The following is a 22,756-nucleotide window of genomic DNA, read 5'->3' on the forward strand; positions in this document are numbered from 1 at the left end:
TTTTGATGAAAAGCGTATTTAAATTAAACAGCCTGCTTCAGTTCACTAGGGAAGCTATTGAGATTTTATGCATATAATTAAACTGCCTGCTACTCAGGCCGGGAAGCTAGGATATGCATATAATTAGTAGATTTGGATAGAAAATATAAAGTTTCCAAAACTGTTAAAATAATGTCTGAGTATAACAGAACTGATATGAAAGGCTGTTTTTCCACTGAAAGCCTATCCACCATACAAAGACTTAGGACCCAGGTCACGATCTCTATGGCTTCTTCTACATGTGGTCATTCTTTAGACATTGTTTCAGGCTTTTACTCTGAAAAATGAGGGAGATACAGCACTTTCAATGAGTGGACAGCGGACATTTTCAGCCATGAGCCCAGCGCGAAGCTTTTGTGTGGTTGAAATATTATTGAATATTTATGACAAGAACAACATGAGGATTGATTTTAAACATCGTTTGACATGTTTCTACGAACTTTTATTGTACTTTTATAAACATTTCGTCTGATGTTGAGAGCGAGTGTAGCCGATGTGAAATGGCTAGCTAGTTAGCGGTGGTGCGCGCTAGTGGCGTTTCACCATAATTTGCAAATAAATTCATAAAAAATCCTACAATGTGATTTTCTGGATTTTTTTTTCTCATTTTGTCTGTCATAGTTGAAGTGTACCTATGATGAAAATTACAGGCCTCTCATCTTTTTAAGTGGCCGAACTTGCACAATTGGTGGCTGACTAAATACTTTTTTGCCCCACTTTTGTCATCATTATGACATCATGGATGAATTCTAGAATATACTATATATCCTAGAAACCTGGTTAAACTATCATTATGACATCATGGATGAATTCTAGAATATACTATATAGCCTAGAAAACTGGTTAAATTATCATTATGTCCTTGTGGATGGCCAGTCCTTGTATTCATAGTGTATTGAATTCAGGGGGTAGCCCTGAGCTGAACTCAAACCTGGGTCCAGCGACTGTCAAATCAACACCTTATAACTGTTACGCCAAGATGTCTGAACTTCTTGACGAGGTCGCTAGGTGTTGGGTTAAGGTTTCTTCAATATCGTTCTCTATGAATTTGAGAGTGGTTACACTTCTCCTTCCCCCATCGGTTAACCAAGTCTCTGGGCAGCCATTTAGTTGCTGTTTAAAAAAGACACAAAACCCAGCAATCTGCAGTTCAAACAATAACAAATCTGTCATTCCACCACTATTTTGGTAATAAAAGATTATGGGGTTGGAGAAATGTAACTACAGACAGACCTACATTATAGTTTTAACCATGTTGAGGCGGCAGGGTAGCCTAGTGGTTAGAGCGTTGGACTAGTAACCGGAAGGTTGCAAGTTCATATCCCCGAGCTGACATGGTACAAATCTGTCAATTAACCCACTGTTCCTAGTCCGTTATTGAAAATAAGAATTTGTTCTTAACTGCTATACAGTGTTGATTTACATTGTTTCTAAACATTATAGTAAAAAAAGCTTATTTGGGGTTCTGATGGGGTACAACAGTTGAACTCAGCTCATGAGGCATGTGTTATATTCTTCAAGAATCAATGGCTGTAAATAAATAATTTAAAAGTCACAATATGGATGTAGCAATTGCAGATTTCCGCCTTAACACCAAACATCAGTTCAACTGCAGAGTTTGTGCCTCTGTTGTTAAGACAGTACTTACTAGTGTTAATCAGGGAACGGTTTCTCAAAACCATCTTATGGCTAAATTCATCGTTAGAACCATTGGATGCCTTAAGATGCGTTTGGGAAACCGGGCCCAGATATCCAGGTTCCTCCTCTTCTTCCTCCTCCTCCTTTTTCGATGTAAAAGTAATCTCCTCCCCCTCCTCTTTCACGCCATAAACTGCATCTTCCTCTCCTTTTACTGTGACATCATCCTCCTCTTTCACTCTGAACGCGTCCTCCTCTTCTTTCACAGTAACGGCCCCACTCCCTTCTTGTTTTACTGTGATATCTTCCTCGTCTTTCACTCTGAACGCGTCCTCCTCTTCTTTCACAGTAACGGCCCCACTCCCTACTTCTTGATTTACTGTGATATCCTTCTCTTCATTAGAAGGAGAGTAACTTGGTGACCGCATGGTCGGGGATGTTAGCTAGCTAGGCTAATGCTAACTTAACCAGCCCGCTAGCTGAATAATAACAACACCGTAAATATGAAATTAAATCGGATAACTAACTAGACGATAGAAGTGGGTTTAAAACACAGTGGCTAATATACACTAAAGCCTCTAAAGTAATGTATTGTTTCGGCTATTTTGTCTAGCAAGCTACCGAGGTGTCTGACTAACTGTTGCTGCTGTTGAAAGAAGCGTTCCGTCCACTAGATTATACGTCACACCAACAGCATCGCCTTAAATTCCCAGACCGCCATCTGCTGACTGGAGTGGGTAACGCAGTTGAGTAAAATGTAGATTTTATCTTCAGACAACAAGTTAAAGTGTACGAAGCATGAGTTTTTACTCACCAGTGTAACAATACAGTGTGGTTAAAGACTTAGTAAGCTAGTTGTCGTCACTTTATGGTTACCTATAAGAACAAACAGTTATGTTTTTGCGTTATTACATATTTATTAACTTATTTTGTGAACTCTTCCAAACTACCCACAATGCAGTATTTCTTAAATATATTTATCCTTTATTTAACTAGGCAAATCAGTTAATTAAGAACAAATTCTTATTTACATTGACGGCCTGCCCCTGCCAAACCCTAACCCAGAGACGATGCTGGGCCAATTGTGCGCTGCCCTAAGGGACTCCCAATCACGGCCTGTTATGATACAGCCTGGATTTGAACCAGGATCTGTAGTGACGCCTCCAGCGAGATGCAGTGCCTTAGACCGCTGCGCCGCTCGTGTGATAAAGGTGTGGGATTCTGGGTAATCCACAGCAGATTTATGGAGAACTTGAAAATTGAGTGGTCCTGGGTTAGAAATGTATAAAATTGACATTACATCATAAAATCCACGTTTTAAATCATACATTAGCAATTTATGTTTTAGTAATTACTGTTGTTTGTTTGGCGTCAAGTCAGCCTCTCTTTATGTTATTTGCCAAATGTCTGTTTTCCATGTGGATTTTATGGTAAAGATCCCTCTTTCAAGTTGGTATCTAACTGGAAAATGCATCTTCTTTTGGAGTGCTATTTTTTACCCTGTCGACTACTGATCATTCATCCACACTGTGTGTCTCATCAATGCAGGTCATTTATGACAAAAGTATAAAGTATATGTTTTACAAACTCATGAACACCAGCCAGTTTATCAGCCCGGTTTTGTTAGTTTAGGTGTATTATACTTCTTCGCCACCTGAGGGGGACATTGAGTAATTTTCCATATCAATTTGATATATTTTGATACTAAAATGGATGACGCGATATTCTGATGTAGTGAATATGAGACACATGGAAATAATGTATTTATTTTTATTATAGTAAATTAGGAATTAGTAGGAATTGTTAAATCCACTATACGATCACAATGACTTTGATAGACATTTCAATAGTTTTGTTCGTATATTACAGGGCAGATTAATGTAGAATTGCTGTGGGAGTGGTATTTATATCCCGTCACTACTGATCATTCATCCATACTGTGTGTGTCCCATCATTGCAGCTTTGGAAATAAATGAACTATCCATTCATTGCTCCTTCCTGTGTTGACTCACTGACTTGAGGGACCAGGATGGTCACACTAGGTCGATATCTAACTCAAGCTTCACCTCCTTTTATTTTTTTATTTCACCTTTATTTAACCAGGTAGGCTAGTTGAGAACAAGTTCTCATTTGCAACTGCGACCTGGCCAAGATAAAGCATAGCAGTGTGAACAGACAACACAGAGTTACACATGGAGTAAACAATTAACAAGTCAATAATACAGTAGAAAAAGGAGAGTCTATATACATTGTGTGCAAAAGGCATGAGGAGGTAGGCGAATAATTACAATTTTGCAGATTAACACTGGAGTGATAAATGATCAGATGGTCATGTACAGGTAGAGATATTGGTGTGTAAAAGAGCAGAAAATAAAATAAATAAAAACAGTATGGGGATGAGGTAGCTAAAAATGGGTGGGCTATTTACCGATAGACTATGTACAGCGGCAGCGATCGGTTAGCTGCTCAGATAGCAGATGTTTGAAGTTGGTGAGGGAGATAAAAGTCTCCAACTTCAGCGATTTTTGCAATTCGTTCCAGTCACAGGCAGCAGAGAACTGGAACGAAAGGCGGCCAAATGAGGTGTTGGCTTTAGGGATGATCAGTGAGATACACCTGCTGGAGCGCGTGTTACGGGTGGGTGTTGCCATCGTGACCAGTGAACTGAGATAAGGCGGAGCTTTACCTAGCATGGACTTGGGATTCTCTGCCTCTAACCCTATTACAGGGGCTGAGTCACTGGCTTACTGGGGCTCTCTCATGCCGTCCCTGGAAGGGGTGCGTCACCTGAGTGGGTTGATTCACTGATGTGGTCATCCTGTCTGGGTTGGCGCCCCCCCTTGGGTTGTGCCATGGCGGAGATCTTTGTGGGCTATACTCGGCCTTGTCTCAGGATGGTAAGTTGGTGGTTGAAGTTATCCCTCTAGTGGTGTGGGGGCTGTGCTTTGGCAAAGTGGGTGGGGTTATATCCTTCCTGTTTGGCCCTGTCCGGGGTTAGTCCTCAGATGGGTCGACAGTGTCTCCTGACCCCTCCTGTCTCAGCCTCCAGTATTTATGCTGCAGTAGTTTATGTGTCGGGGGGCTAGGGTCAGTTTGTTATATCTGGAGTACTTCTACTGTCCTATTCGGTGTCCTGTGTGAATCTAAGTGTGCTTTCTCTAATTCTCTCCTTCTCTCTTTCTTTCTCTCTCTCGGAGGACCTGAGCCCCAGGATTACCTGACATGATGACTCCTTGCTGTCCCCAGTCCATCTGACCGTGCTGCTGCTCCAGTTTCAACTGTTCTGCCTTATTATTATACGACCATGCTGGTCATTTATGAACATTTGAACATCTTGGCCATGTTCTGTTATAATCTCCACCCGGCACAGCCAGAAGAGGACTGGCCACCCCACATAGCCTGGTTCCTCTCTAGGTTTCTTCCTAGGTTTTGGCCTTTCTAGGGAGTTTTTCCTAGCCACCGTGCTTCTACACCTGCATTGCTTGCTGTTTGGGGTTTTAGGCTGGGTTTCTGTACAGCACTTTGAGATATCAGCTGATGTACGAAGGGCTATATAAATAAATTTGATTTGATTTGATTTGACTTGTAGATGACCTGGAGCCAGTGGGTCTGGCGACGAATATGTAGCGAGGGCCAGCCGACTAGAGCATACAGGTCGCAGTGGTGGGTGGTATAAGGTGCTTTAGTGACAAAACGGATGGCACTGTGATAAACTGCATCCAGTTTGCTGAGTAGAGTGTTGGAAGCAATTTTGTAGATGACATCGCCGAAGTCGAGGATCGGTAGGATAGTCAGTTTTACTAGGGTAAGTTTGGCGGCGTGAGTGAAGGAAGCTTTGTTGCAGAATAGAAAGCCGACTCTAGATTTGATTTTAGATTGGAAATGTTTGATATGAGTCTGGAAGGAGAGTTTACAGTCTAGCCAGACACCTAGGTACTTATAGATGTCCACATATTCAAGGTCGGAACCATCCAGGGTGGTGATGCTAGTCAGGCGTGCGGGTGCAGGCAACGAACGGTTGAAAAGCATGCATTTGGTTTTACTAGCGTTTAAGAGCAGTTGGAGGCCACGGAAGGAGTGTTGTATGGCATTGAAGCTCGTTTGGAGGTTAGATAGCACAGTGTCCAAGGACGGGCTAGAAGTATATAGAATGGTGTCGTCTGCGTAGAGGTGGATCAGGGAATCGCCCGCAGCAAGAGCAACATCATTGATATATACAGAGAAAAGAGTTGGCCCGAGAATTGAACCCTGTGGCACCCCCATAGAGACTGCCAGAGGACCGGACAGCATGCCCCACATATATACCCCACTTTGGACAATCCTCCTCTGCAATGCTTACATCTTCTGGTTTGACAGGAAGAGGGTAACAGGATACTAAACCCTTAGGTTGCAAGATCGGTTCCCCGAGCTGACAAGGTACAAATCGTTCGTTCTGCCCCTGAACAAGGCAGTTAACCCACTGTTCCTAAGCCATCATTGAAAATAAGAATGTGTTCTTAACTGACTTGCCGAGTAAAATAAAAATAAATAAATAAAAATTGTGTCGACGACCGGCTCCCTCCTAGTCAGGTTGTGTCGACGACCGGCTCCCTCCTAGTCAGGTTGTGTCGACGACCGGCTCCCTCCTAGTCAGGTTGTGTCGACGACCGGCTCCCTCCTAGTCAGGTTGTGTCGACGTCAGGTTGTGTCCCGCTCCCTCCTAGTCAGGTTGTGTCGCTCCCTCCTAGTCATCGACCGGCTCCCTCCTAGTCAGGTTGTGTGTCTAGTCAGGTTGTGTCGACAACCGGCTCCCTCCTAGTCAGGTTGTGTCGATGACCGGCTCCCTCCTAGTCAGGTTGTGTCGATGACCGGCTCCTTCCTAGTCAGGTTGTGTAGATGACCGGCTCCCTCCTAGTCAGATTATATTGACGACTGCCTCCCTCTAGTCACTAGTGTGTCTTATTTATTTAATCAAACAGCGTTTAAAGCATCATATGTTCAGTACATATAGATTTTATAAAAACAAGTGGGGCGATTGATAGAAATTACAGATGACTCTTGGTTGACCGTGGATCAAATCCAGGCTGTATCATAACCGGCCGTGATTGGGAGTCCCATAGGGCGGCGCACAATTGGCCCAGCGTCGTCCAGGGAACGCAGTCATTGTAAATAAGATTTTGTTCTTAACTGATTTGCCTAGTTAAATAAAGGTTACATTTAAATAATTTTTAAAAAGTGATTCATTGACAAACCATATTTTACAAATCCGTCAAGGCACCAAAACAAAGGTTTCAAACCAATTCATGAATGTAATTGAATCTAGGTGTCTTGCCTTTAATGTAAGGGCATGAAAAAAAATGGCTGACAATGACTTATCAACAGCTCTAATAATTTGCCCTCACAGGAAATCTACACTGGCAATTATAGAACATATTATGTAGCCTCAAAATCTGTTTAAAACAATAATTTTGACCTCATGGATGGCCAGTCCTTGTATTCATAGTGTAGTGAATTCAGGGGGTAGCCCTGGGCTGAACTCAAACCTGGGTCCAGCAACTGTCAAGCCAACACCTTAGAACTGTTACGCCAAGATTTCTGAACTTCTTGACGAGGTCGCTGGGTGTTGGGTTACGGTTGCTACAATAGCCTTCTCTAAGAATGTGAGAGTGGAAACACTTCTCCTTCCCCAATCCCTCAGCAGTTCACCAAACCAAGCCTCTGGGCAGCCATTTTGTTGCCGTTTAAAAAACCCACACAACCCAGCAATCTACAGTTCAAACAATAACAAATCTGTCATTCCACCACCACTATCCTATATTTGTGTTGGACAAGTTTGCTCACCACCAGAGACCACCTCCCATTTTACATAATAATCAACTACAATGCTTCACCTTCTCCAATATAAACATGGTGTCGACTGGCTATCAACAATTAAAAACAAGAAAAAACAATCATATCTTTTCTCATTTTTCTTTCTATAGAATCCTAAAACTCACTAGCTTCTAGAACTCTCGTCCCCTTGGAACGAGCCCAAACAAAACTAAATCTCCAATACAGGAAAACTGTGCAGTCAAAATAAATTGTGATCCATGGCAACTCACTGACTAAACGCAAACATTTGACTGCCCAGTACGGGAATAAAGACAATTAGAATTTAAATGTTGTCAAGAAATACTGGAGTGATGTCAGATTGTTAAAAAAATTGATTATAGACCAATTATAGTGTTTTCATGTGTGTATATACACAAACATCTGCAACAATTATCATATTACATGCATTTTTTTTCCACTTGAAGAAAACAGCTCACTACATTTTGAAGTGCTGCATTTTGATTAAAGTGGGTCACCAACACAGTAAGTGTAACACAGCTCTTTTTTTTTTTTGTTAGTCACTTTTTGTTTAATAATACTCTTTCAATTCAGAGCCTGGATTTCCCCCTGAGGTTAATATCCATATCATGCTGCAATCAATTGAACAGGGTAAACGATAAGGTAGAACATCATTAAAACACTCCTACTACAATGTTAAAACATTCTACATTGTGACATCATTAAAAAACACTCCTACTACAATGTTAAAACATTCTACATTGTGACATCATTAAAACACTCCTACTACAATGTTAAAACATTCTACATTGTGACATCATTAAAACACTCCACATTGTGACATCATTGAAATACTCCAACTACAATGTTAAAACATTTTACATTGTGACATTATTTCAGTGATATCAGGAAACAACTTCTTCATGTATGTATTTTCTGATGTTTGATCAGAGATCTTTTATCAGAGTATCTCTTGTCACATTGATCACAGCTAAAAGGTTTCTCTCCTGTGTGTGTTCTCTGGTGTGAAGTCACATTGATCACATCTATAAGGTTTCTCTCCTGTGTGTGTTCTCTGGTGTAAAAAAGTCAGCTGGCTAGATGTAGTAAAACTCTTCCACATTGATCACAGCTATAAGGTTTCTCTCCTGTGTGTGTTCTCTGGTGTTGAGTCAAATGGCTAGATTTAACAAAACTCCTCCCACATTGATCACACTATAAGGTTTCTCTCCTGTGTGTTTTCTCTGGTGTAATGTCAGACCGCTAGATGTAGTAAAACTCCTCCCACATTGACCACAGCTATAAGGTTTCTCTCCTGTGTGTGTTCTCTGGTGTATTGTCAGACTGCTAGATGTAGTAAAACTCCTCCCACATTGATCACAGCTATAAGGTTTCTCTCCTGTGTGTGTTCTCTGGTGTATTTTAAGTTCTGATGAAGATTTGCAACCTTTCCCACAGTCAGAGCAGCAATGAGATTTCTTCCCTGTGGGTCTCTGCTGGTGTTTCTTGAGGTGTTTTGATGTGGAGAGACTCTTCTCTGCCTCGTCAGCATCATGAGGTTGTTGAGGTCCCCCAGAGGATCCACGATAGGTGAATGAACACAATGTCAGACAGACGGTTAAAGGCCCACAACAGCAGAAATACACTGGTTATTTGATGCCAAAAGGTGATATGTTGTACAAACAATGATGTCTGTACAATGAATGTGAATTATTTGACATTTGTCTTAAGACATTATATGAGTCATATTTTGTCTTGTTTTCCCATTAGTAGTAACATAGATGATTGTAGGCAAGAAATAAGTTTTCAAGTTGTTGTAACTCTAAGCAGTGTGCCAGATGACTTTTGGTCTCCAATATAGGCCCCTTCCTGTGTTTGTAAAATTGCGGCAGGAGGGCGATGCGCACAATTTGATTGCAGAAACACCTCCCTGCTAATGAGGAAACCACTAGTTATGGAGGCTGACAGCAAAAATAGCCTCCATTTCCAGGTTACATTTCACACTGCTGTAAGGCTCTTTTGAATGTCCTGATTAATATAATGTTTGTGTTACTGTCAAAAATGAACTACTTTATATTTAAGAAAAAAAAACTAAAAAAAACTTCAACCAGTAAAGTACTCTTTGGCTAGTTTTCCATCAGCCTTACAACGAGGGTTTTACACTAAGTGTTTAACAAATTGGTCCATCACTTCACCTAACAACAACATAGACCTACTGTAGGACCCATAACTTCACCTAACAAAAACATAGACCTACTGTAGGACCCATAACTTCACCTAACAACAACATAGACCTAGAACTATAAATAATTTCTTATTTCAGGTGAAACATGGAAAATAAAATGTCTTTGTCATGACATTTCAAAACCTGATCAATAGATAATTTTGTGAATAATCCCACTTGTCATTCATTACTCTGGTAAAGACAGTTATGCCGTGCTCCATGTTGGATCCAACATCCCTAACAAATTGATGTTTATAATGTTTCAGTGGTCAGCTGGAGGCTCTCAGAGTGTTTTGTGCATAAAAGACAAATGCGGCCATTGTTTCTCTCTTTCCTACTAAGAAGCCACCTGTCCCGGTTGATATATTATGAAATAGATATTTGAAAAACAACTTGAGGATTGATTATAAACAACGTTTGCCATGTTCCTGTTGCTATTATGGAGCTAATTTGGAATATTTTTCGGGGTTGTCGTGACCGCAATTTCCAGGCGATTTCTCAGACAAACGTGAAGAACTAACAGAGTTATTTCGGCTACAAAAATAATATTTTTGGAAAAAAAGAACATTTGCTATCTAACTGGGAGTCTCGTGAGTGAAAACATCCGAAGCTCATCAAAGGTAAACCATTTAATTTGATTGCTTTTCTGATTTTCGTGACCAGATTGCCTGCTGCTAACTAGGCATAATGCTATGCTAGGCTATCGATAAACTTACACAAATGCTTGTCTTGCTGGCTGTAAAGCATATATTTTCCAAATCTGAGATGACAGGATGATTAACAAAAGGCTAAGCTGTGTTTGAATATATTACACTTGTGATTTCATGAATATGAATATTTTCTAGTAAGATTTTTTGTCCGTTGCGTTATGCTACTTAGTGTCAGTTGATGACAATTCTCCCGGATCCGGGATGGGTAGATCCAAGAGTTAACAAACCTCCAAACAAGCTTCAATGCCATATAACACTCCTTCTGTGGCCTCCAACTGCTCTTAAACACAAGTAAAACTAAATGAATGCTCTTTAACCGATCGCTGTCCGCGCCCGCCTGACTAGCATCACTACTCTGGACGGTTCTGACTTACAATGGCTGGCTCTCGCTACATAATCGTCACCAAACCCATTGGCTCCAGGTCATCTATAAGTCTTTGCTAGGGAAAGCTCCTCCTTAACTCAGCTCACTGGTCACCATAGCAACACCCACCCATAGTACGTGCTCCAGGAGGTATATCTCACTGGTCATCCCCAAAGCCAACACCTCTTTGGCGGCCTTTCCTTCCAGTTCTCTGCTGCCAAAGACTGGAACGAATTGCAAAAATCGCTGAAGTTGGAGACTTATATCTCCCTCACTAACTGTAAGCATCAGCTATCTGAGCAGCTTACCAATCGCTGCAGCTGTACACATCGCTGCAGCTGTACACAGCCCATCTGTAAATAGCCCATCCAACTGCCTACCTCATCTCCATATTGTTTTTATTGACTTTTTTTGCTCTTTTGCACAACAGTATTTCTACTTGCACATCATTTGCACATCTATCACTTGAGTGTTAATTTGTTAAATTGTAATTACTTCGCTACTATGGCCTATTTATTGACTTACCTCCTTACTCAATTTGCACACACTGTATATAGAGTTTTCTATTGTGTTATTGACTGTATGTTTGTTTATTCCACGTGTAACTCTGTTGTTTTTTTGTCACACTGCTTTGCTTTATCTTGGCCAGGTCGCAGTTGTAAATGAGAACTTGTTCTCAACTGGCCTACCTGGTTAAATAAAGACGAAATAAAAAATTAAATCTGAACTTTCTTGACACCCAAATGGATACTGTCATTAACGCGGTTCTTCAATAATTACACATAATTCATAATACTGGAGCAAACATTGTATTAAACAGGACATTCAATCAAGCCTTACAATTATAATCCAAAGCAGTGTGAAAATTACCCATTAGCAACCTGGAAATGGAGGTTACTGCCCTGAGTTTTCCCCCATTCACATTCAGAATACATTGTGAAAAACTCAAATCTTTGCTCACCATTTTTGCTCCAGGCAGATATAGTACATCCATAACTATCGGTTTCCTCATTAGCAGGGAGGAGTTTCTGCAGTCACATTGCCCTCGTGCTACAATCTTAGCCTACAATCATGGATGTTACTGCTAATGTGAAAACAAGACAAAATATGACTATTCTTGCTCGTTTTAAGACAATTGTCAAATAGTTTTAACATTCATTACAGACGTCAATTGTTGTATAACATCATGGCTATGCTGTTGGCATCACCTTTTACAGTGGATTACCGCAGTTGTGGGCCTTTAATCATCAGTCTGACTTTGTTGTTCACACAGGAGATATACTTGACTATCGTGGATCCTCTGGGGAGCCTCAACAACCGTGTGATGCTGAAGAGGCAGAGAATAGTCTCTCCAGATCAGAACACCTCAAGAAACACTTGCAGAGATCCACAGGGAGGAGAACTCACTGCTGCTCTGACTGTGGGAAGAGATTCACCTCATCAGGCATTAAAATTCATCAGAGAACACACACAGGAGAGAAACCTTATAGCTGTGGTCAATGTGAGAAGAGTTTTTCTGCCTCTAGCACTCTGACTGTACACCAGAGAACACACACAGGAGAGAAACCTTTTAGCTGTGGTCAATGTAGGAAGAGTTTTACTACATCCAGCACTCTGACTGAACACCAGAGAACACACACAGGAAATAAACCTTATAGCTGTGGTGAATGTGGGAAGAGTTTTGGTGGATCTGGAGAGCTGACAGTGCACCAGAGAACACACACAGGAGAGAAACCTTATAGCTGTGGTCAATGTGGGAAGAGTTTTACTACATCTGGCCATCTGATTCGACACCAGAGAATACACACAGGAGAGAAACCTTATATCTGTGGTGAATGTGGGAAGAGTTTCACTACATCTAGCACTCTGACTGTACACCATAGAACACACACAGGAGAGAAACCTTTTAGCTGTGGTCAATGTAGGAAGAGTTTTTCTTCATCTAGCTCTCTGACTGAACACCAGAGAATACACACAGGAGAGAAACCTTATAGCTGTGGTCAATGTGGGAAGTGTTTTACTACATGTGGCTCTCTGACTCAACACCAGAGAATCCACACAGGAGAGAAACCTTATAGCTGTAGTCAATGTGGGAAGGGTTTTATTCGATCTGTCCACCTGACTCAACACCAGAGAACACACACAGGAGAGAAACCGTATAGCTGTAATCAATGTGGGAAGGGTTTTGGTCAATCTGGAGAGCTGACAGTGCACCAGAGAAAACACACAGGAGAGAAACCTTATAGCTGTGGTCAATGTGGGAAGAGATTTGCTTCATCTGGCTCTCTGACTCTTCACCAGAGAACACACACAGGAGAGAAAGCTCATAGCTGTGACCAGAGATAATCTGATAAATGATCTCTGATCAAATATTGAAAATACATACATGAAGTAGTTGTTTCATGATTTCAACGAATTAATGTCACAATGTAGAATGTTTTAACATTGTTTTAGGATTATTTTAATAGTGTCACAATGTAGAAGCCTAAACGTTTGCCCCCTTATCAATTGATTTCAACATAATTTGGATATTAGCCTCAGGGGAAAAATCCAGGCTCTGAAATGGAAGAGATTGATTGGTGTCACCTCGTTAGTCAGTATGTGTTACACCTGTGCTGGCTTGTCCATCTCGTTAGTGGGAAGGTGTTTCACCTGAGCTGGTCCAGGTTCTATTTAAGTGTCTGGCCCAGTGCTCCAGTTGTCTTGATAGATGTGGAGAGTCAACAACTTTTTGGTTTGCTTCCTGTTTTTAAGTTTGGTGTGGGTTTTTCTTTTGTTTGCCTCTTCTTGGGCAGATTTAGTGGGTCTCATGGTGGGTGTCTTTTAGGTCCCAGTTGTTGTTACTAGTCAACTTTCAGTGGACACTGAGAGCAAAACTGTTATAATACTTTTATTGTATCAAATGGTTGTGTTATGCAACAGAATAGAGGGTTCTTATAACTATAGTGTCTGTGTGTTCTACTGAGGATGGGCCTCTGGGAGAAAACACTGACAGGAGATTTCCAATGTCTTTTGTGTGATAAAACCTAAAGAGACCGCATTCCAGAGCATGAGTTAATGTTTCTGTTCTATATGTTACCAGGGAGAGATGACCCCAAGGCCAGACCCTGGTTTCTACACAGAGTACTGTTTTTACAGCAGATACTGTCTGCTGTGAATTATAAGTATCTTTAATACAAATCTTAACCTTGTGACCCGTTCTATACATCTGTTAGTCGTCATGTAGGTTGAAAGGGGTGTATCTTAGCTATAAAAGACCTTTGTACTTTTGTCTCGGGGCTCTCAACGAGTAGTCTGGGGTGATTCATCGACCAGCCATCATTATCGTAGAGCACTCAATTGATTCACTTTTATGTGTGCGTTGTATTGACCTGCTCCCTTATTAAACATGAATAAATATTTAGTTTAAGAATAACTGACTTGTGTGATAAGTTTGTTTCCTCATTTGATATTAAAGAAATTAACCACATTTGGGGATGTTAATCTTCACTTGGTGACCGCTCCTGACGACCTGGGTAAATGGTACACCAGGGATCCCTCTAACTTGGGATCTCAGGGAGACCACACTTTGGGAATGGAGCAGATGGAGCACCTTTGATCTGAGAGGCAGCGAGGCGAGTGGATACCACATCTCAAACCTAGTTTAAATAAAAAAGAGGTGATCGAAACACGTTAAGTGTAGTTTTTAGAAAAGCCTCTGAGTATGTTTTCCTGTGTGAGGGGAGCACCTTGGAGGTGTAAACAGGGCCGAGGCAGTGGAAGATTATCTGAGAGTCAGTCGACTCAGACACCTATCATTGGTCGGTTGCAGGCGACCTAGAGCCGTCCTGACACTGAATTGATCACAGTGGGGAGGGCAGAGGTGACAGGGTTCTGTCACAGACCAGTGGAAGATTAAATCAAATACGACAGACCAGCCAGATCTAAATTTATTTACAGCTAGATCTACTGCCTCTACTATATTATGACAGACTGCCTAGATCTCAAATCAAATTTATTTATATCTCATCAGCTGATATCTCAAAGTGCTGTACAGAAACCCAGCCTAAAACCCCAAACAGCAAGCAATGCAGGTGTAGAAGCACGGTGGCTAGGAAAAACTCCCTAGAAAGGCCAAAACCTAGGAAGAAACCTAGAGAGGAACCAGGCTATGTGGGGTGGCCAGTCCTCTTCTGGCTGTGCCGGGTGGAGATTATAACAGAACATGGCCAAGATGTTCAAATGTTCATAAATGACCAGCATGGTCGAATAATAATAAGGCAGAACAGTTGAAACTGGAGCAGCAGCACAGTCAGGTGGAAGTTGAAACTGGAGCAGCAGCATGGCCAGGTGGACTGGGGACAGCAAGGAGTCATCATGTCAGGTAGTCCTGGGGCATGGTCCTAGGGCTCAGGTCAGTTGAAACTGGAACAGCAGCATGGCCAGGTGGACTGGGGACAGCAAGGAGTCATCATGTCAGGTAGTCCTGGAGCTCAGGTCCTAGGGCTCAGGTCCTCCGAGAGAGAGAAAGAAAGAGAGAAGGAGAAATTAGAGAACGCACACTTAGATTCACACAGGACACTGAATAGGACAGGAGAAGTACTCCAGATATAACAAACTGACCCCAGCCCCCAACACATAAACTACTGCAGCATAAATACTGGAGGCTGAGACAGGAGGGGTCAGGAGACACTGTGGCCCCATCCGAGGTCACCCCGGACAGGGCCAAACAGGAAGGATATAACCCCACCCACTTTGCCAAAGCACAGCCCCCACACCACTAGAGGGATATCTTCAACCACCAACTTACCATCCTGAGACAGGGCTGAGTATAGCCCACAAAGATCTCCGCCACGGCACAACCCAAGGGGGGCGCCAACCCAGACAGGATGACCACAACAGTGAATCAACCCACTCAGGTGACGCACCCCCTCCAGGGACGGCATGAGAGAGCCCCAGTAAGCCAGTGACCCAGCCCCTGTAATAGGGTTAGAGGCAGAGAATCCCAGTGGAAAGAGGGGAACCGGCCAGGCAGACAGCAAGGGCGGTTCGTTGCTCCAGAGCCTTTCCGTTCACCTTCCCACTCCTGGGCCAGACTACACTCAATCATATGACCCACTGAAGAGATGAGTCTTCAGTAAAGATTATCTGAGAGTCAGTCGACTCAGACACCTATCAGTGTTTGCAGGCGACCTAGAGCCGTATTAGAACAGACCAGCTAGATCTACTGTATCTATTATATTATGACAGACCAACTAGATCTAATGTCTCTACTATATTATGACAGACCAGCTAGATCTACTGTCTCTATTGTATTAGAACAGACCAGCTAGATCTACTCTATCTATTATATTATGCCAGACCAGCTAGATCTAATGTCTCTACTATATGATGACAGACCAGCTAGATCTACTGTCTCTATTATATTATGACAGACCAGCAATATCTATTCTATCTATTATATTATGACAGACATGATAGATCTACTGTCCCTATTATATTATGACAGACCAGCTAGATCTACTGTCTCTAATATATTATGACAGACCAGCTAGATCTACAGTATCTACTATATTATGACAGACCAGCTAGATCTACTGTCTCTACTATATTATGACAGAGCAACTAGATCTACTGTCTCTACTATATTTTGACAGACCAGCTAGATCTACTGTCTCTACTATATTATGACAGACCAGTTAGATATACTGTCTCTACTAAATTATGACAGACCAGCTAGATCTACCATGCTTTCTATAGTATCACAGACCAGCTAGATCTACTGTCTCTATTATATTATGACAGACCAGCAATATCTACTCTATCTATGATATTATGACAGACCAGATAGATCTACTGTCCCTATTATATCATGACAGACCAGCTAGATCTACTGTCTCTACTATATTTTGACAGACCAGCTAGATCTACTGTCTCTACTATTTTATGACAGACCAGCTAGATCTACTGTCTCTATTATATTATGACAGACCAGCAATATCTACTCTATCTATGATATTATGACAGACCAGATAGATCTACTGTCCCTATTATATTATGACAGACCAGTTAGATCTACTGTCCCTACTATATTATGACAGACCAGTCAGATATACTGTCTCTCCTAAATTATGACAGACCAGCTAGATCTACCGTGCTTTCTATAGTGTCACAGACCAGCTATATCTACCTTCTCTACTATATTATGAAAGAGCAGCTAGATCTACTATCTCTTCTATATTATGACAGACCAGATAGATCTACTATCCCTATTATACTATGACAGACCAGCTATATCTACGGTATCTATTATATTATGACAGACCAGCTATATCTACTGTATCTATTATATTATGACAGACCAACTAGATCTACTGTCTCTACTATATTATGACAGACCAGCTAGATCTACTGTCTCTTTTATATCATGACAGACCAGCTGGATCTACTGTCTCTATTATATTATGACAGACCAGCTAGATCTACTGTCTCTATTGTATTAGAACAGACCAGCTAGATCTACTGTCTGTACTACATTCTGACAGACCAGCTAGATTTACTGTCTTTATTATATTATGCGAGACCAGCTATATCTACCTTCTCTACTATATTATGAAAGACCAGCTAGATCTGCTGTCTCTTCTATTTTATGACAGACCAGCTAGATCTACTATCTCTATTACATTATGACAGACCAGCTAGATCTACTGTCTCTATTATATTATGACAGACCAGATAGATCTACTGTTCCTATTATATTATGACAGACCAGCTAGATCTACTGTGTCTAATATATTATGACAGACCAGCTAGATCTACATTATCTACTATATTATGACAGACCAGCTATATCTACTGTCTCTACTATATTATGACAGAGCAACTAGATCTACTGTCTCTACTATATTTTGACAGACCAGCTAGATCTACTGTCTCTAATATATTTTGACAGACCAGCTAGATCTACTATCTCTTCTATATTATGACAGACCAGATAGATCTACTATCCCTATTATACTATGACAGACCAGCTATACTCTACGGTATCTATTATATTATGACAGACCAGCTATATCTACTGTATCTATTATATTATGACAGACCAACTAGATCTACTGTCTCTACTATATTATGACAGACCAGCTAGATCTACTGTCTCTATTATATTATGACAGATCAGCTAGATCTACTGTCCCTATTATATTATGACAGACCAGCTAGATCTACAGTATCTACTATATTATGACAGAACAGATAGATCTACTGTCCCTATTATATAATGACAGACCAGCTGGATCTACAGTATCTACTATATTATGACAGACCAGCTAGATCTACTGTCTCTACTATATTAATGACAGAGCAACTAGATCTACTGTCTCTACTATATTATGACAGACCAGCTAGATCTACTGTATCTATTATATTATGACAGACCAGCTAGATCTACTGTCTCTACTATATTAATGACAGAGCAACTAGATCTACTGTCTCTAATATATTATGACAGACCAGCCAGATCTACAGTCTCTACTATAAAATGACAGACCAGCTAGATCTACAGTCTCTACTATATTATGACAGACCAGCTAGATCTACTGTCTGTACTACATTCTGACAGACGAGCTAGATTTACTGTCTTTATTATATTATGACAGACCAGCTAGATCTACCTTCTCTACTATATTATGAAAGACCAGCTAGATCTGCTGTCTCTTCTATTTTATGACAGACCAGCTAGATCTACTATCTCTATTACATTATGACAGACCAGCTAGATCTACTGTCTCTAATATATTATGACAGACCAGCTAGATCTACTGTCTCTACTATATTATGACAGAGCAACTAGATCTACTGTCTCTACTATATTTTGACAGACCAGCTAGATCTACTGTCTCTAATATATTTTGACAGACCAGCTAGATCTACTATCTCTTCTATATTATGACAGACCAGATAGATCTACTATCCCTATTATACTATGACAGACCAGCTATATCTACGGTATCTATTATATTATGACAGACTAGCTATATCTACTGTATCTATTATATTATGACAGACCAACTAGATCTACTGTCTCGACTATATTATGACAGACCAGCTAGATCTACTGTCTCTATTATATTATGACAGATCAGCTAGATCTACTGTCCCTATTATATTATGACAGACCAGCTAGATCTACTGTCTCTATTATATTATGACAGACCAGATAGATCTACTGTCCCTATTATATTATGACAGACCAGCTAGATCTACTGTCTCTATTGTATTTGAACAGACCAGCTAGATCTACTATCTCTTCTATATTATGACAGACCAGATAGATCTACTATCACTATTATACTATGACAGACCAGCTATATCTACGGTATCTATTATATTATGACAGACCAGCTATATCTACTGTATCTATTATATTATGACAGACCAACTAGATCTACTGTCTCTACTATATTATGACAGACCAGCTAGATCTACTGTCTCTATTGTATTAGAACAGACCAGCTAGATCTACTGTCTCTATTATTGTATGACAGACCAGCTGGATCTACTGTCTCTACTATATTATGACAGACAAGCTAGATCTACTGTCTCTATTGTATTAGAACAGACCAGCTAGATCTACTGTCTGTACTACATTCTGACAGACAAGCTAGATTTACTGTCTTTATTATATTATGACGAGACCAGCTAGATCTACCTTCTCTACTATATTATGAAAGAGCAGCTAGATCTGCTGTCTCTTCTATTTTATGACAGACCAGCTAGATCTACTATCTCTATTACATTATGACAGACCAGCTAGATCTACTGTCTCTATTATATTATGACAGACCAGCAATATCTACTCTATCTATTATATTATGACAGACCAGATAGATCTACTGTCCCTATTATATTATGACAGACCAGCTAGATCTACAGTATCTACTATATTATGACAGAACAGATAGATCTACTGTCCCTATTATATAATGACAGACCAGCTGGATCTACAGTATCTACTATATTAATGACAGAGCAACTAGATCTACTGTCTCTACTATATTTTGACAGACCAGGTAGATCTACTGTATCTATTAAATTATGACAGACCAGCTAGATCTACTGTCTCTACTATATTAATGACAGAGCAAGCTAGATCTACTGTCTCTAATATATTATGACAGACCAGCTAGATCTACTGTCTCTACTATATTAATGACAGAGCAGCTAGATCTACTGTCTCTAATATATTATGACAGACCAGCCAGATCTACAGTCTCTACTATAAATGACAGACCAGCTAGATCTACAGTCTCTACTATATTATGACAGACCAGCTAGATCTACTGTCTGTACTACATTCTGACAGACCAGCTAGATTTACTGTCTTTATTATATTATGACAGACCAGCTAGATCTACTTCTCTACTATATTATGACAGACCAGCTAGATCTACTGTCTCTTCTATTTTATGACAGACCAGCTAGATCTACTATCTCTATTACATTATGACAGACCAGCTAGATCTACTGTCTCTATTATATTATGACAGACCAGCTAGATCTACTGTCTCTGTCTCTATATTATGACAGACCAGCTAGATCTACTGTCTCTACTATATTATGACAGACCAGCTAGATCTACTGTCTCTAATATATTTTGACAGACCAGCTAGATCTACTATCTCTTCTATATTATGACAGACCAGCTAGATCTACTATCCCTATTATATTATGACAGACCAGCTAGATCTACTGTATCTATTATATTATGACAGACCAGCTAGATCTACTGTATCTATTATATTATGACAGACCAGCTAGATCTACTGTCTCTACTATATTATGACAGACCAGCTAGATCTACTGTCTCTATTATATTATGACAGACCAGCTAGATCTACTGTCCCTATTATATTATGACAGACCAGCTAGATCTACTGTCTCTATTATATTATGACAGACCAGATAGATCTACTGTCCCTATTATATTATGACAGACCAGCTAGATCTACTGTCTCTATTATATTTGACAGACCAGCTAGATCTAGATCTACTATCTCTTCTATATTATGACAGACCAGATAGATCTACTATCACTATTATACTATGACAGACCAGCTAGATCTACTGTCTCTATTATATTATGACAGACCAGCTAGATCTACTGTATCTATTATATTATGACAGACCAACTAGATCTACTGTCTCTACTATATTATGACAGACCAGCTAGATCTACTGTCTCTATTATATTATGAACAGACCAGCTAGATCTACTGTCTCTATTATATTATGACAGACCAGCTAGATCTACTGTCTCTACTATATTATGACAGACAAGCTAGATCTACTGTCTCTATTGTATTAGAACAGACCAGCTAGATCTACTGTCTGTACTATATTATGACAGACAAGCTAGATTTACTGTCTTTATTATATTATGACAGACCAGCTAGATCTACTGTCTCTACTATATTATGACAGACCAGCTAGATCTACTGTCTCTTCTATTTTATGACAGACCAGCTAGATCTACTGTCTCTATTATATTATGACAGACCAGCTAGATCTACTGTCTCTATTATATTATGACAGACCAGCAATAGATCTACTGTCTATCTATTATATTATGACAGACCAGCTAGATCTACTGTCCCTATTATATTATGACAGACCAGCTAGATCTACTGTATCTACTATATTATGACAGACCAGATAGATCTACTGTCCCTATTATATTATGACAGACCAGCTAGATCTACTGTATCTACTATATTATGACAGACCAGCTAGATCTACTGTCTCTATTATATTATGACAGACCAGCTAGATCTACTGTCTCTATTACATTATGACAGACCAGCTAGATCTACTGTCTCTATTATATTATGACAGACCAGCTAGATCTACTGTCTCTATTATATTATGATAGACCAGCTAGATCTACTGTCTCTATTATATTATGACAGACCAGCTAGATCTACAGTCTCTACTATATTATGACAGACCAGCTAGATCTACAGTCTCTACTATATTATGACAGACCAGCTAGATCTACTGTCTCTATTATATTATGACAGACCAGCTAGATTTACTGTCTCTATTATATTATGACAGACCAGCTAGATCTACTGTCTCTATTATATTATGACAGACCAGATAGATCTACTGTCCCTATTATATTATGACAGACCAGCTAGATCTACTGTCTCTATTATATTATGACAGACCAGCTAGATCTACTGTCTCTACTATATTATGACAGACCAGCTAGATCTACTGTCTCTATTATATTATGACAGACCAGCTAGATCTACTGTCCCTATTATATTATGACAGACCAGCTAGATCTACTGTCTCTACTATATTATGACAGACCAGCTAGATCTACTGTCTCTTTATTATATTATGACAGACCAGCTAGATCTACCATCTCTACTATATTATGACAGACCAGCTAGATCTACTATCTCTTTATATTATGACAGACCAGCTAGATCTACTGTCCCTATTATATTATGACAGACCAGCTAGATCTACTGTATCTATTATATTATGACAGACCAGCTAGATCTACTTATGACAGACCAGCTAGATCTCTATTATATTATGACAGACCAGCTAGATCTACTGTCTCTACTATATTATGACAGACCAGCTAGATCTACTGTCTCTATTATATTATGACAGACCAGCTAGATCTACTGTCTCTATTATATTATGACAGACCAGCTAGATCTACTGTCTCTATTATATTATGACAGACCAGCTAGATCTACTGTATCTACTATATTATGACAGACCAGCTAGATCTACTGTCTCTACTATATTATGACAGACCAGCTAGATCTACTGTCTCTACTATATTATGACAGACCAGCTAGATCTACTGTCTCTATTATATTATGACAGACCAGCTAGATCTACTGTCTCTACTATATTATGACAGACCAGCTAGATCTACTGTCTCTACTATATTATGACAGACCAGCTAGA

The 22,756-nt window shown here is 40.1% G+C and overlaps 2 protein-coding genes across 2 annotated transcripts; one reads left to right on the forward strand and one right to left on the reverse strand.

The window, feature by feature from the left end:
• Positions 1–254: 254 nt before the first annotated feature.
• LOC121844627 (coiled-coil domain-containing glutamate-rich protein 1-like) lies at positions 255–2,362 on the reverse strand. Its single transcript, XM_042314912.1, has 2 exons — positions 1,688–2,362; positions 255–316 (listed from the first exon to the last, which is right to left on the reverse strand). Exons 1-2 carry the CDS (start codon positions 2,103–2,105, stop codon positions 312–314), a joined length of 423 nt encoding a protein of 140 aa, XP_042170846.1. The 5' UTR covers positions 2,106–2,362; the 3' UTR covers positions 255–311.
• Positions 2,363–10,794: 8,432 nt separating this feature from the next.
• Positions 10,795–13,428, forward strand: LOC112230433 (gastrula zinc finger protein XlCGF17.1-like). Its single transcript, XM_024396740.2, has 2 exons — positions 10,795–10,841; positions 12,001–13,428. The coding sequence occupies exons 1-2, from the start codon at positions 10,795–10,797 to the stop codon at positions 13,127–13,129; spliced, it is 1,176 nt and encodes a 391-aa protein (XP_024252508.2). The 3' UTR covers positions 13,130–13,428.
• Positions 13,429–22,756: the final 9,328 nt, after the last annotated feature.

Source organism: Oncorhynchus tshawytscha, unplaced genomic scaffold (genome assembly GCF_018296145.1).
Source record: "Oncorhynchus tshawytscha isolate Ot180627B unplaced genomic scaffold, Otsh_v2.0 Un_contig_501_pilon_pilon, whole genome shotgun sequence".
NCBI classification, from domain to species: Eukaryota; Metazoa; Chordata; class Actinopteri; order Salmoniformes; family Salmonidae; genus Oncorhynchus; species Oncorhynchus tshawytscha.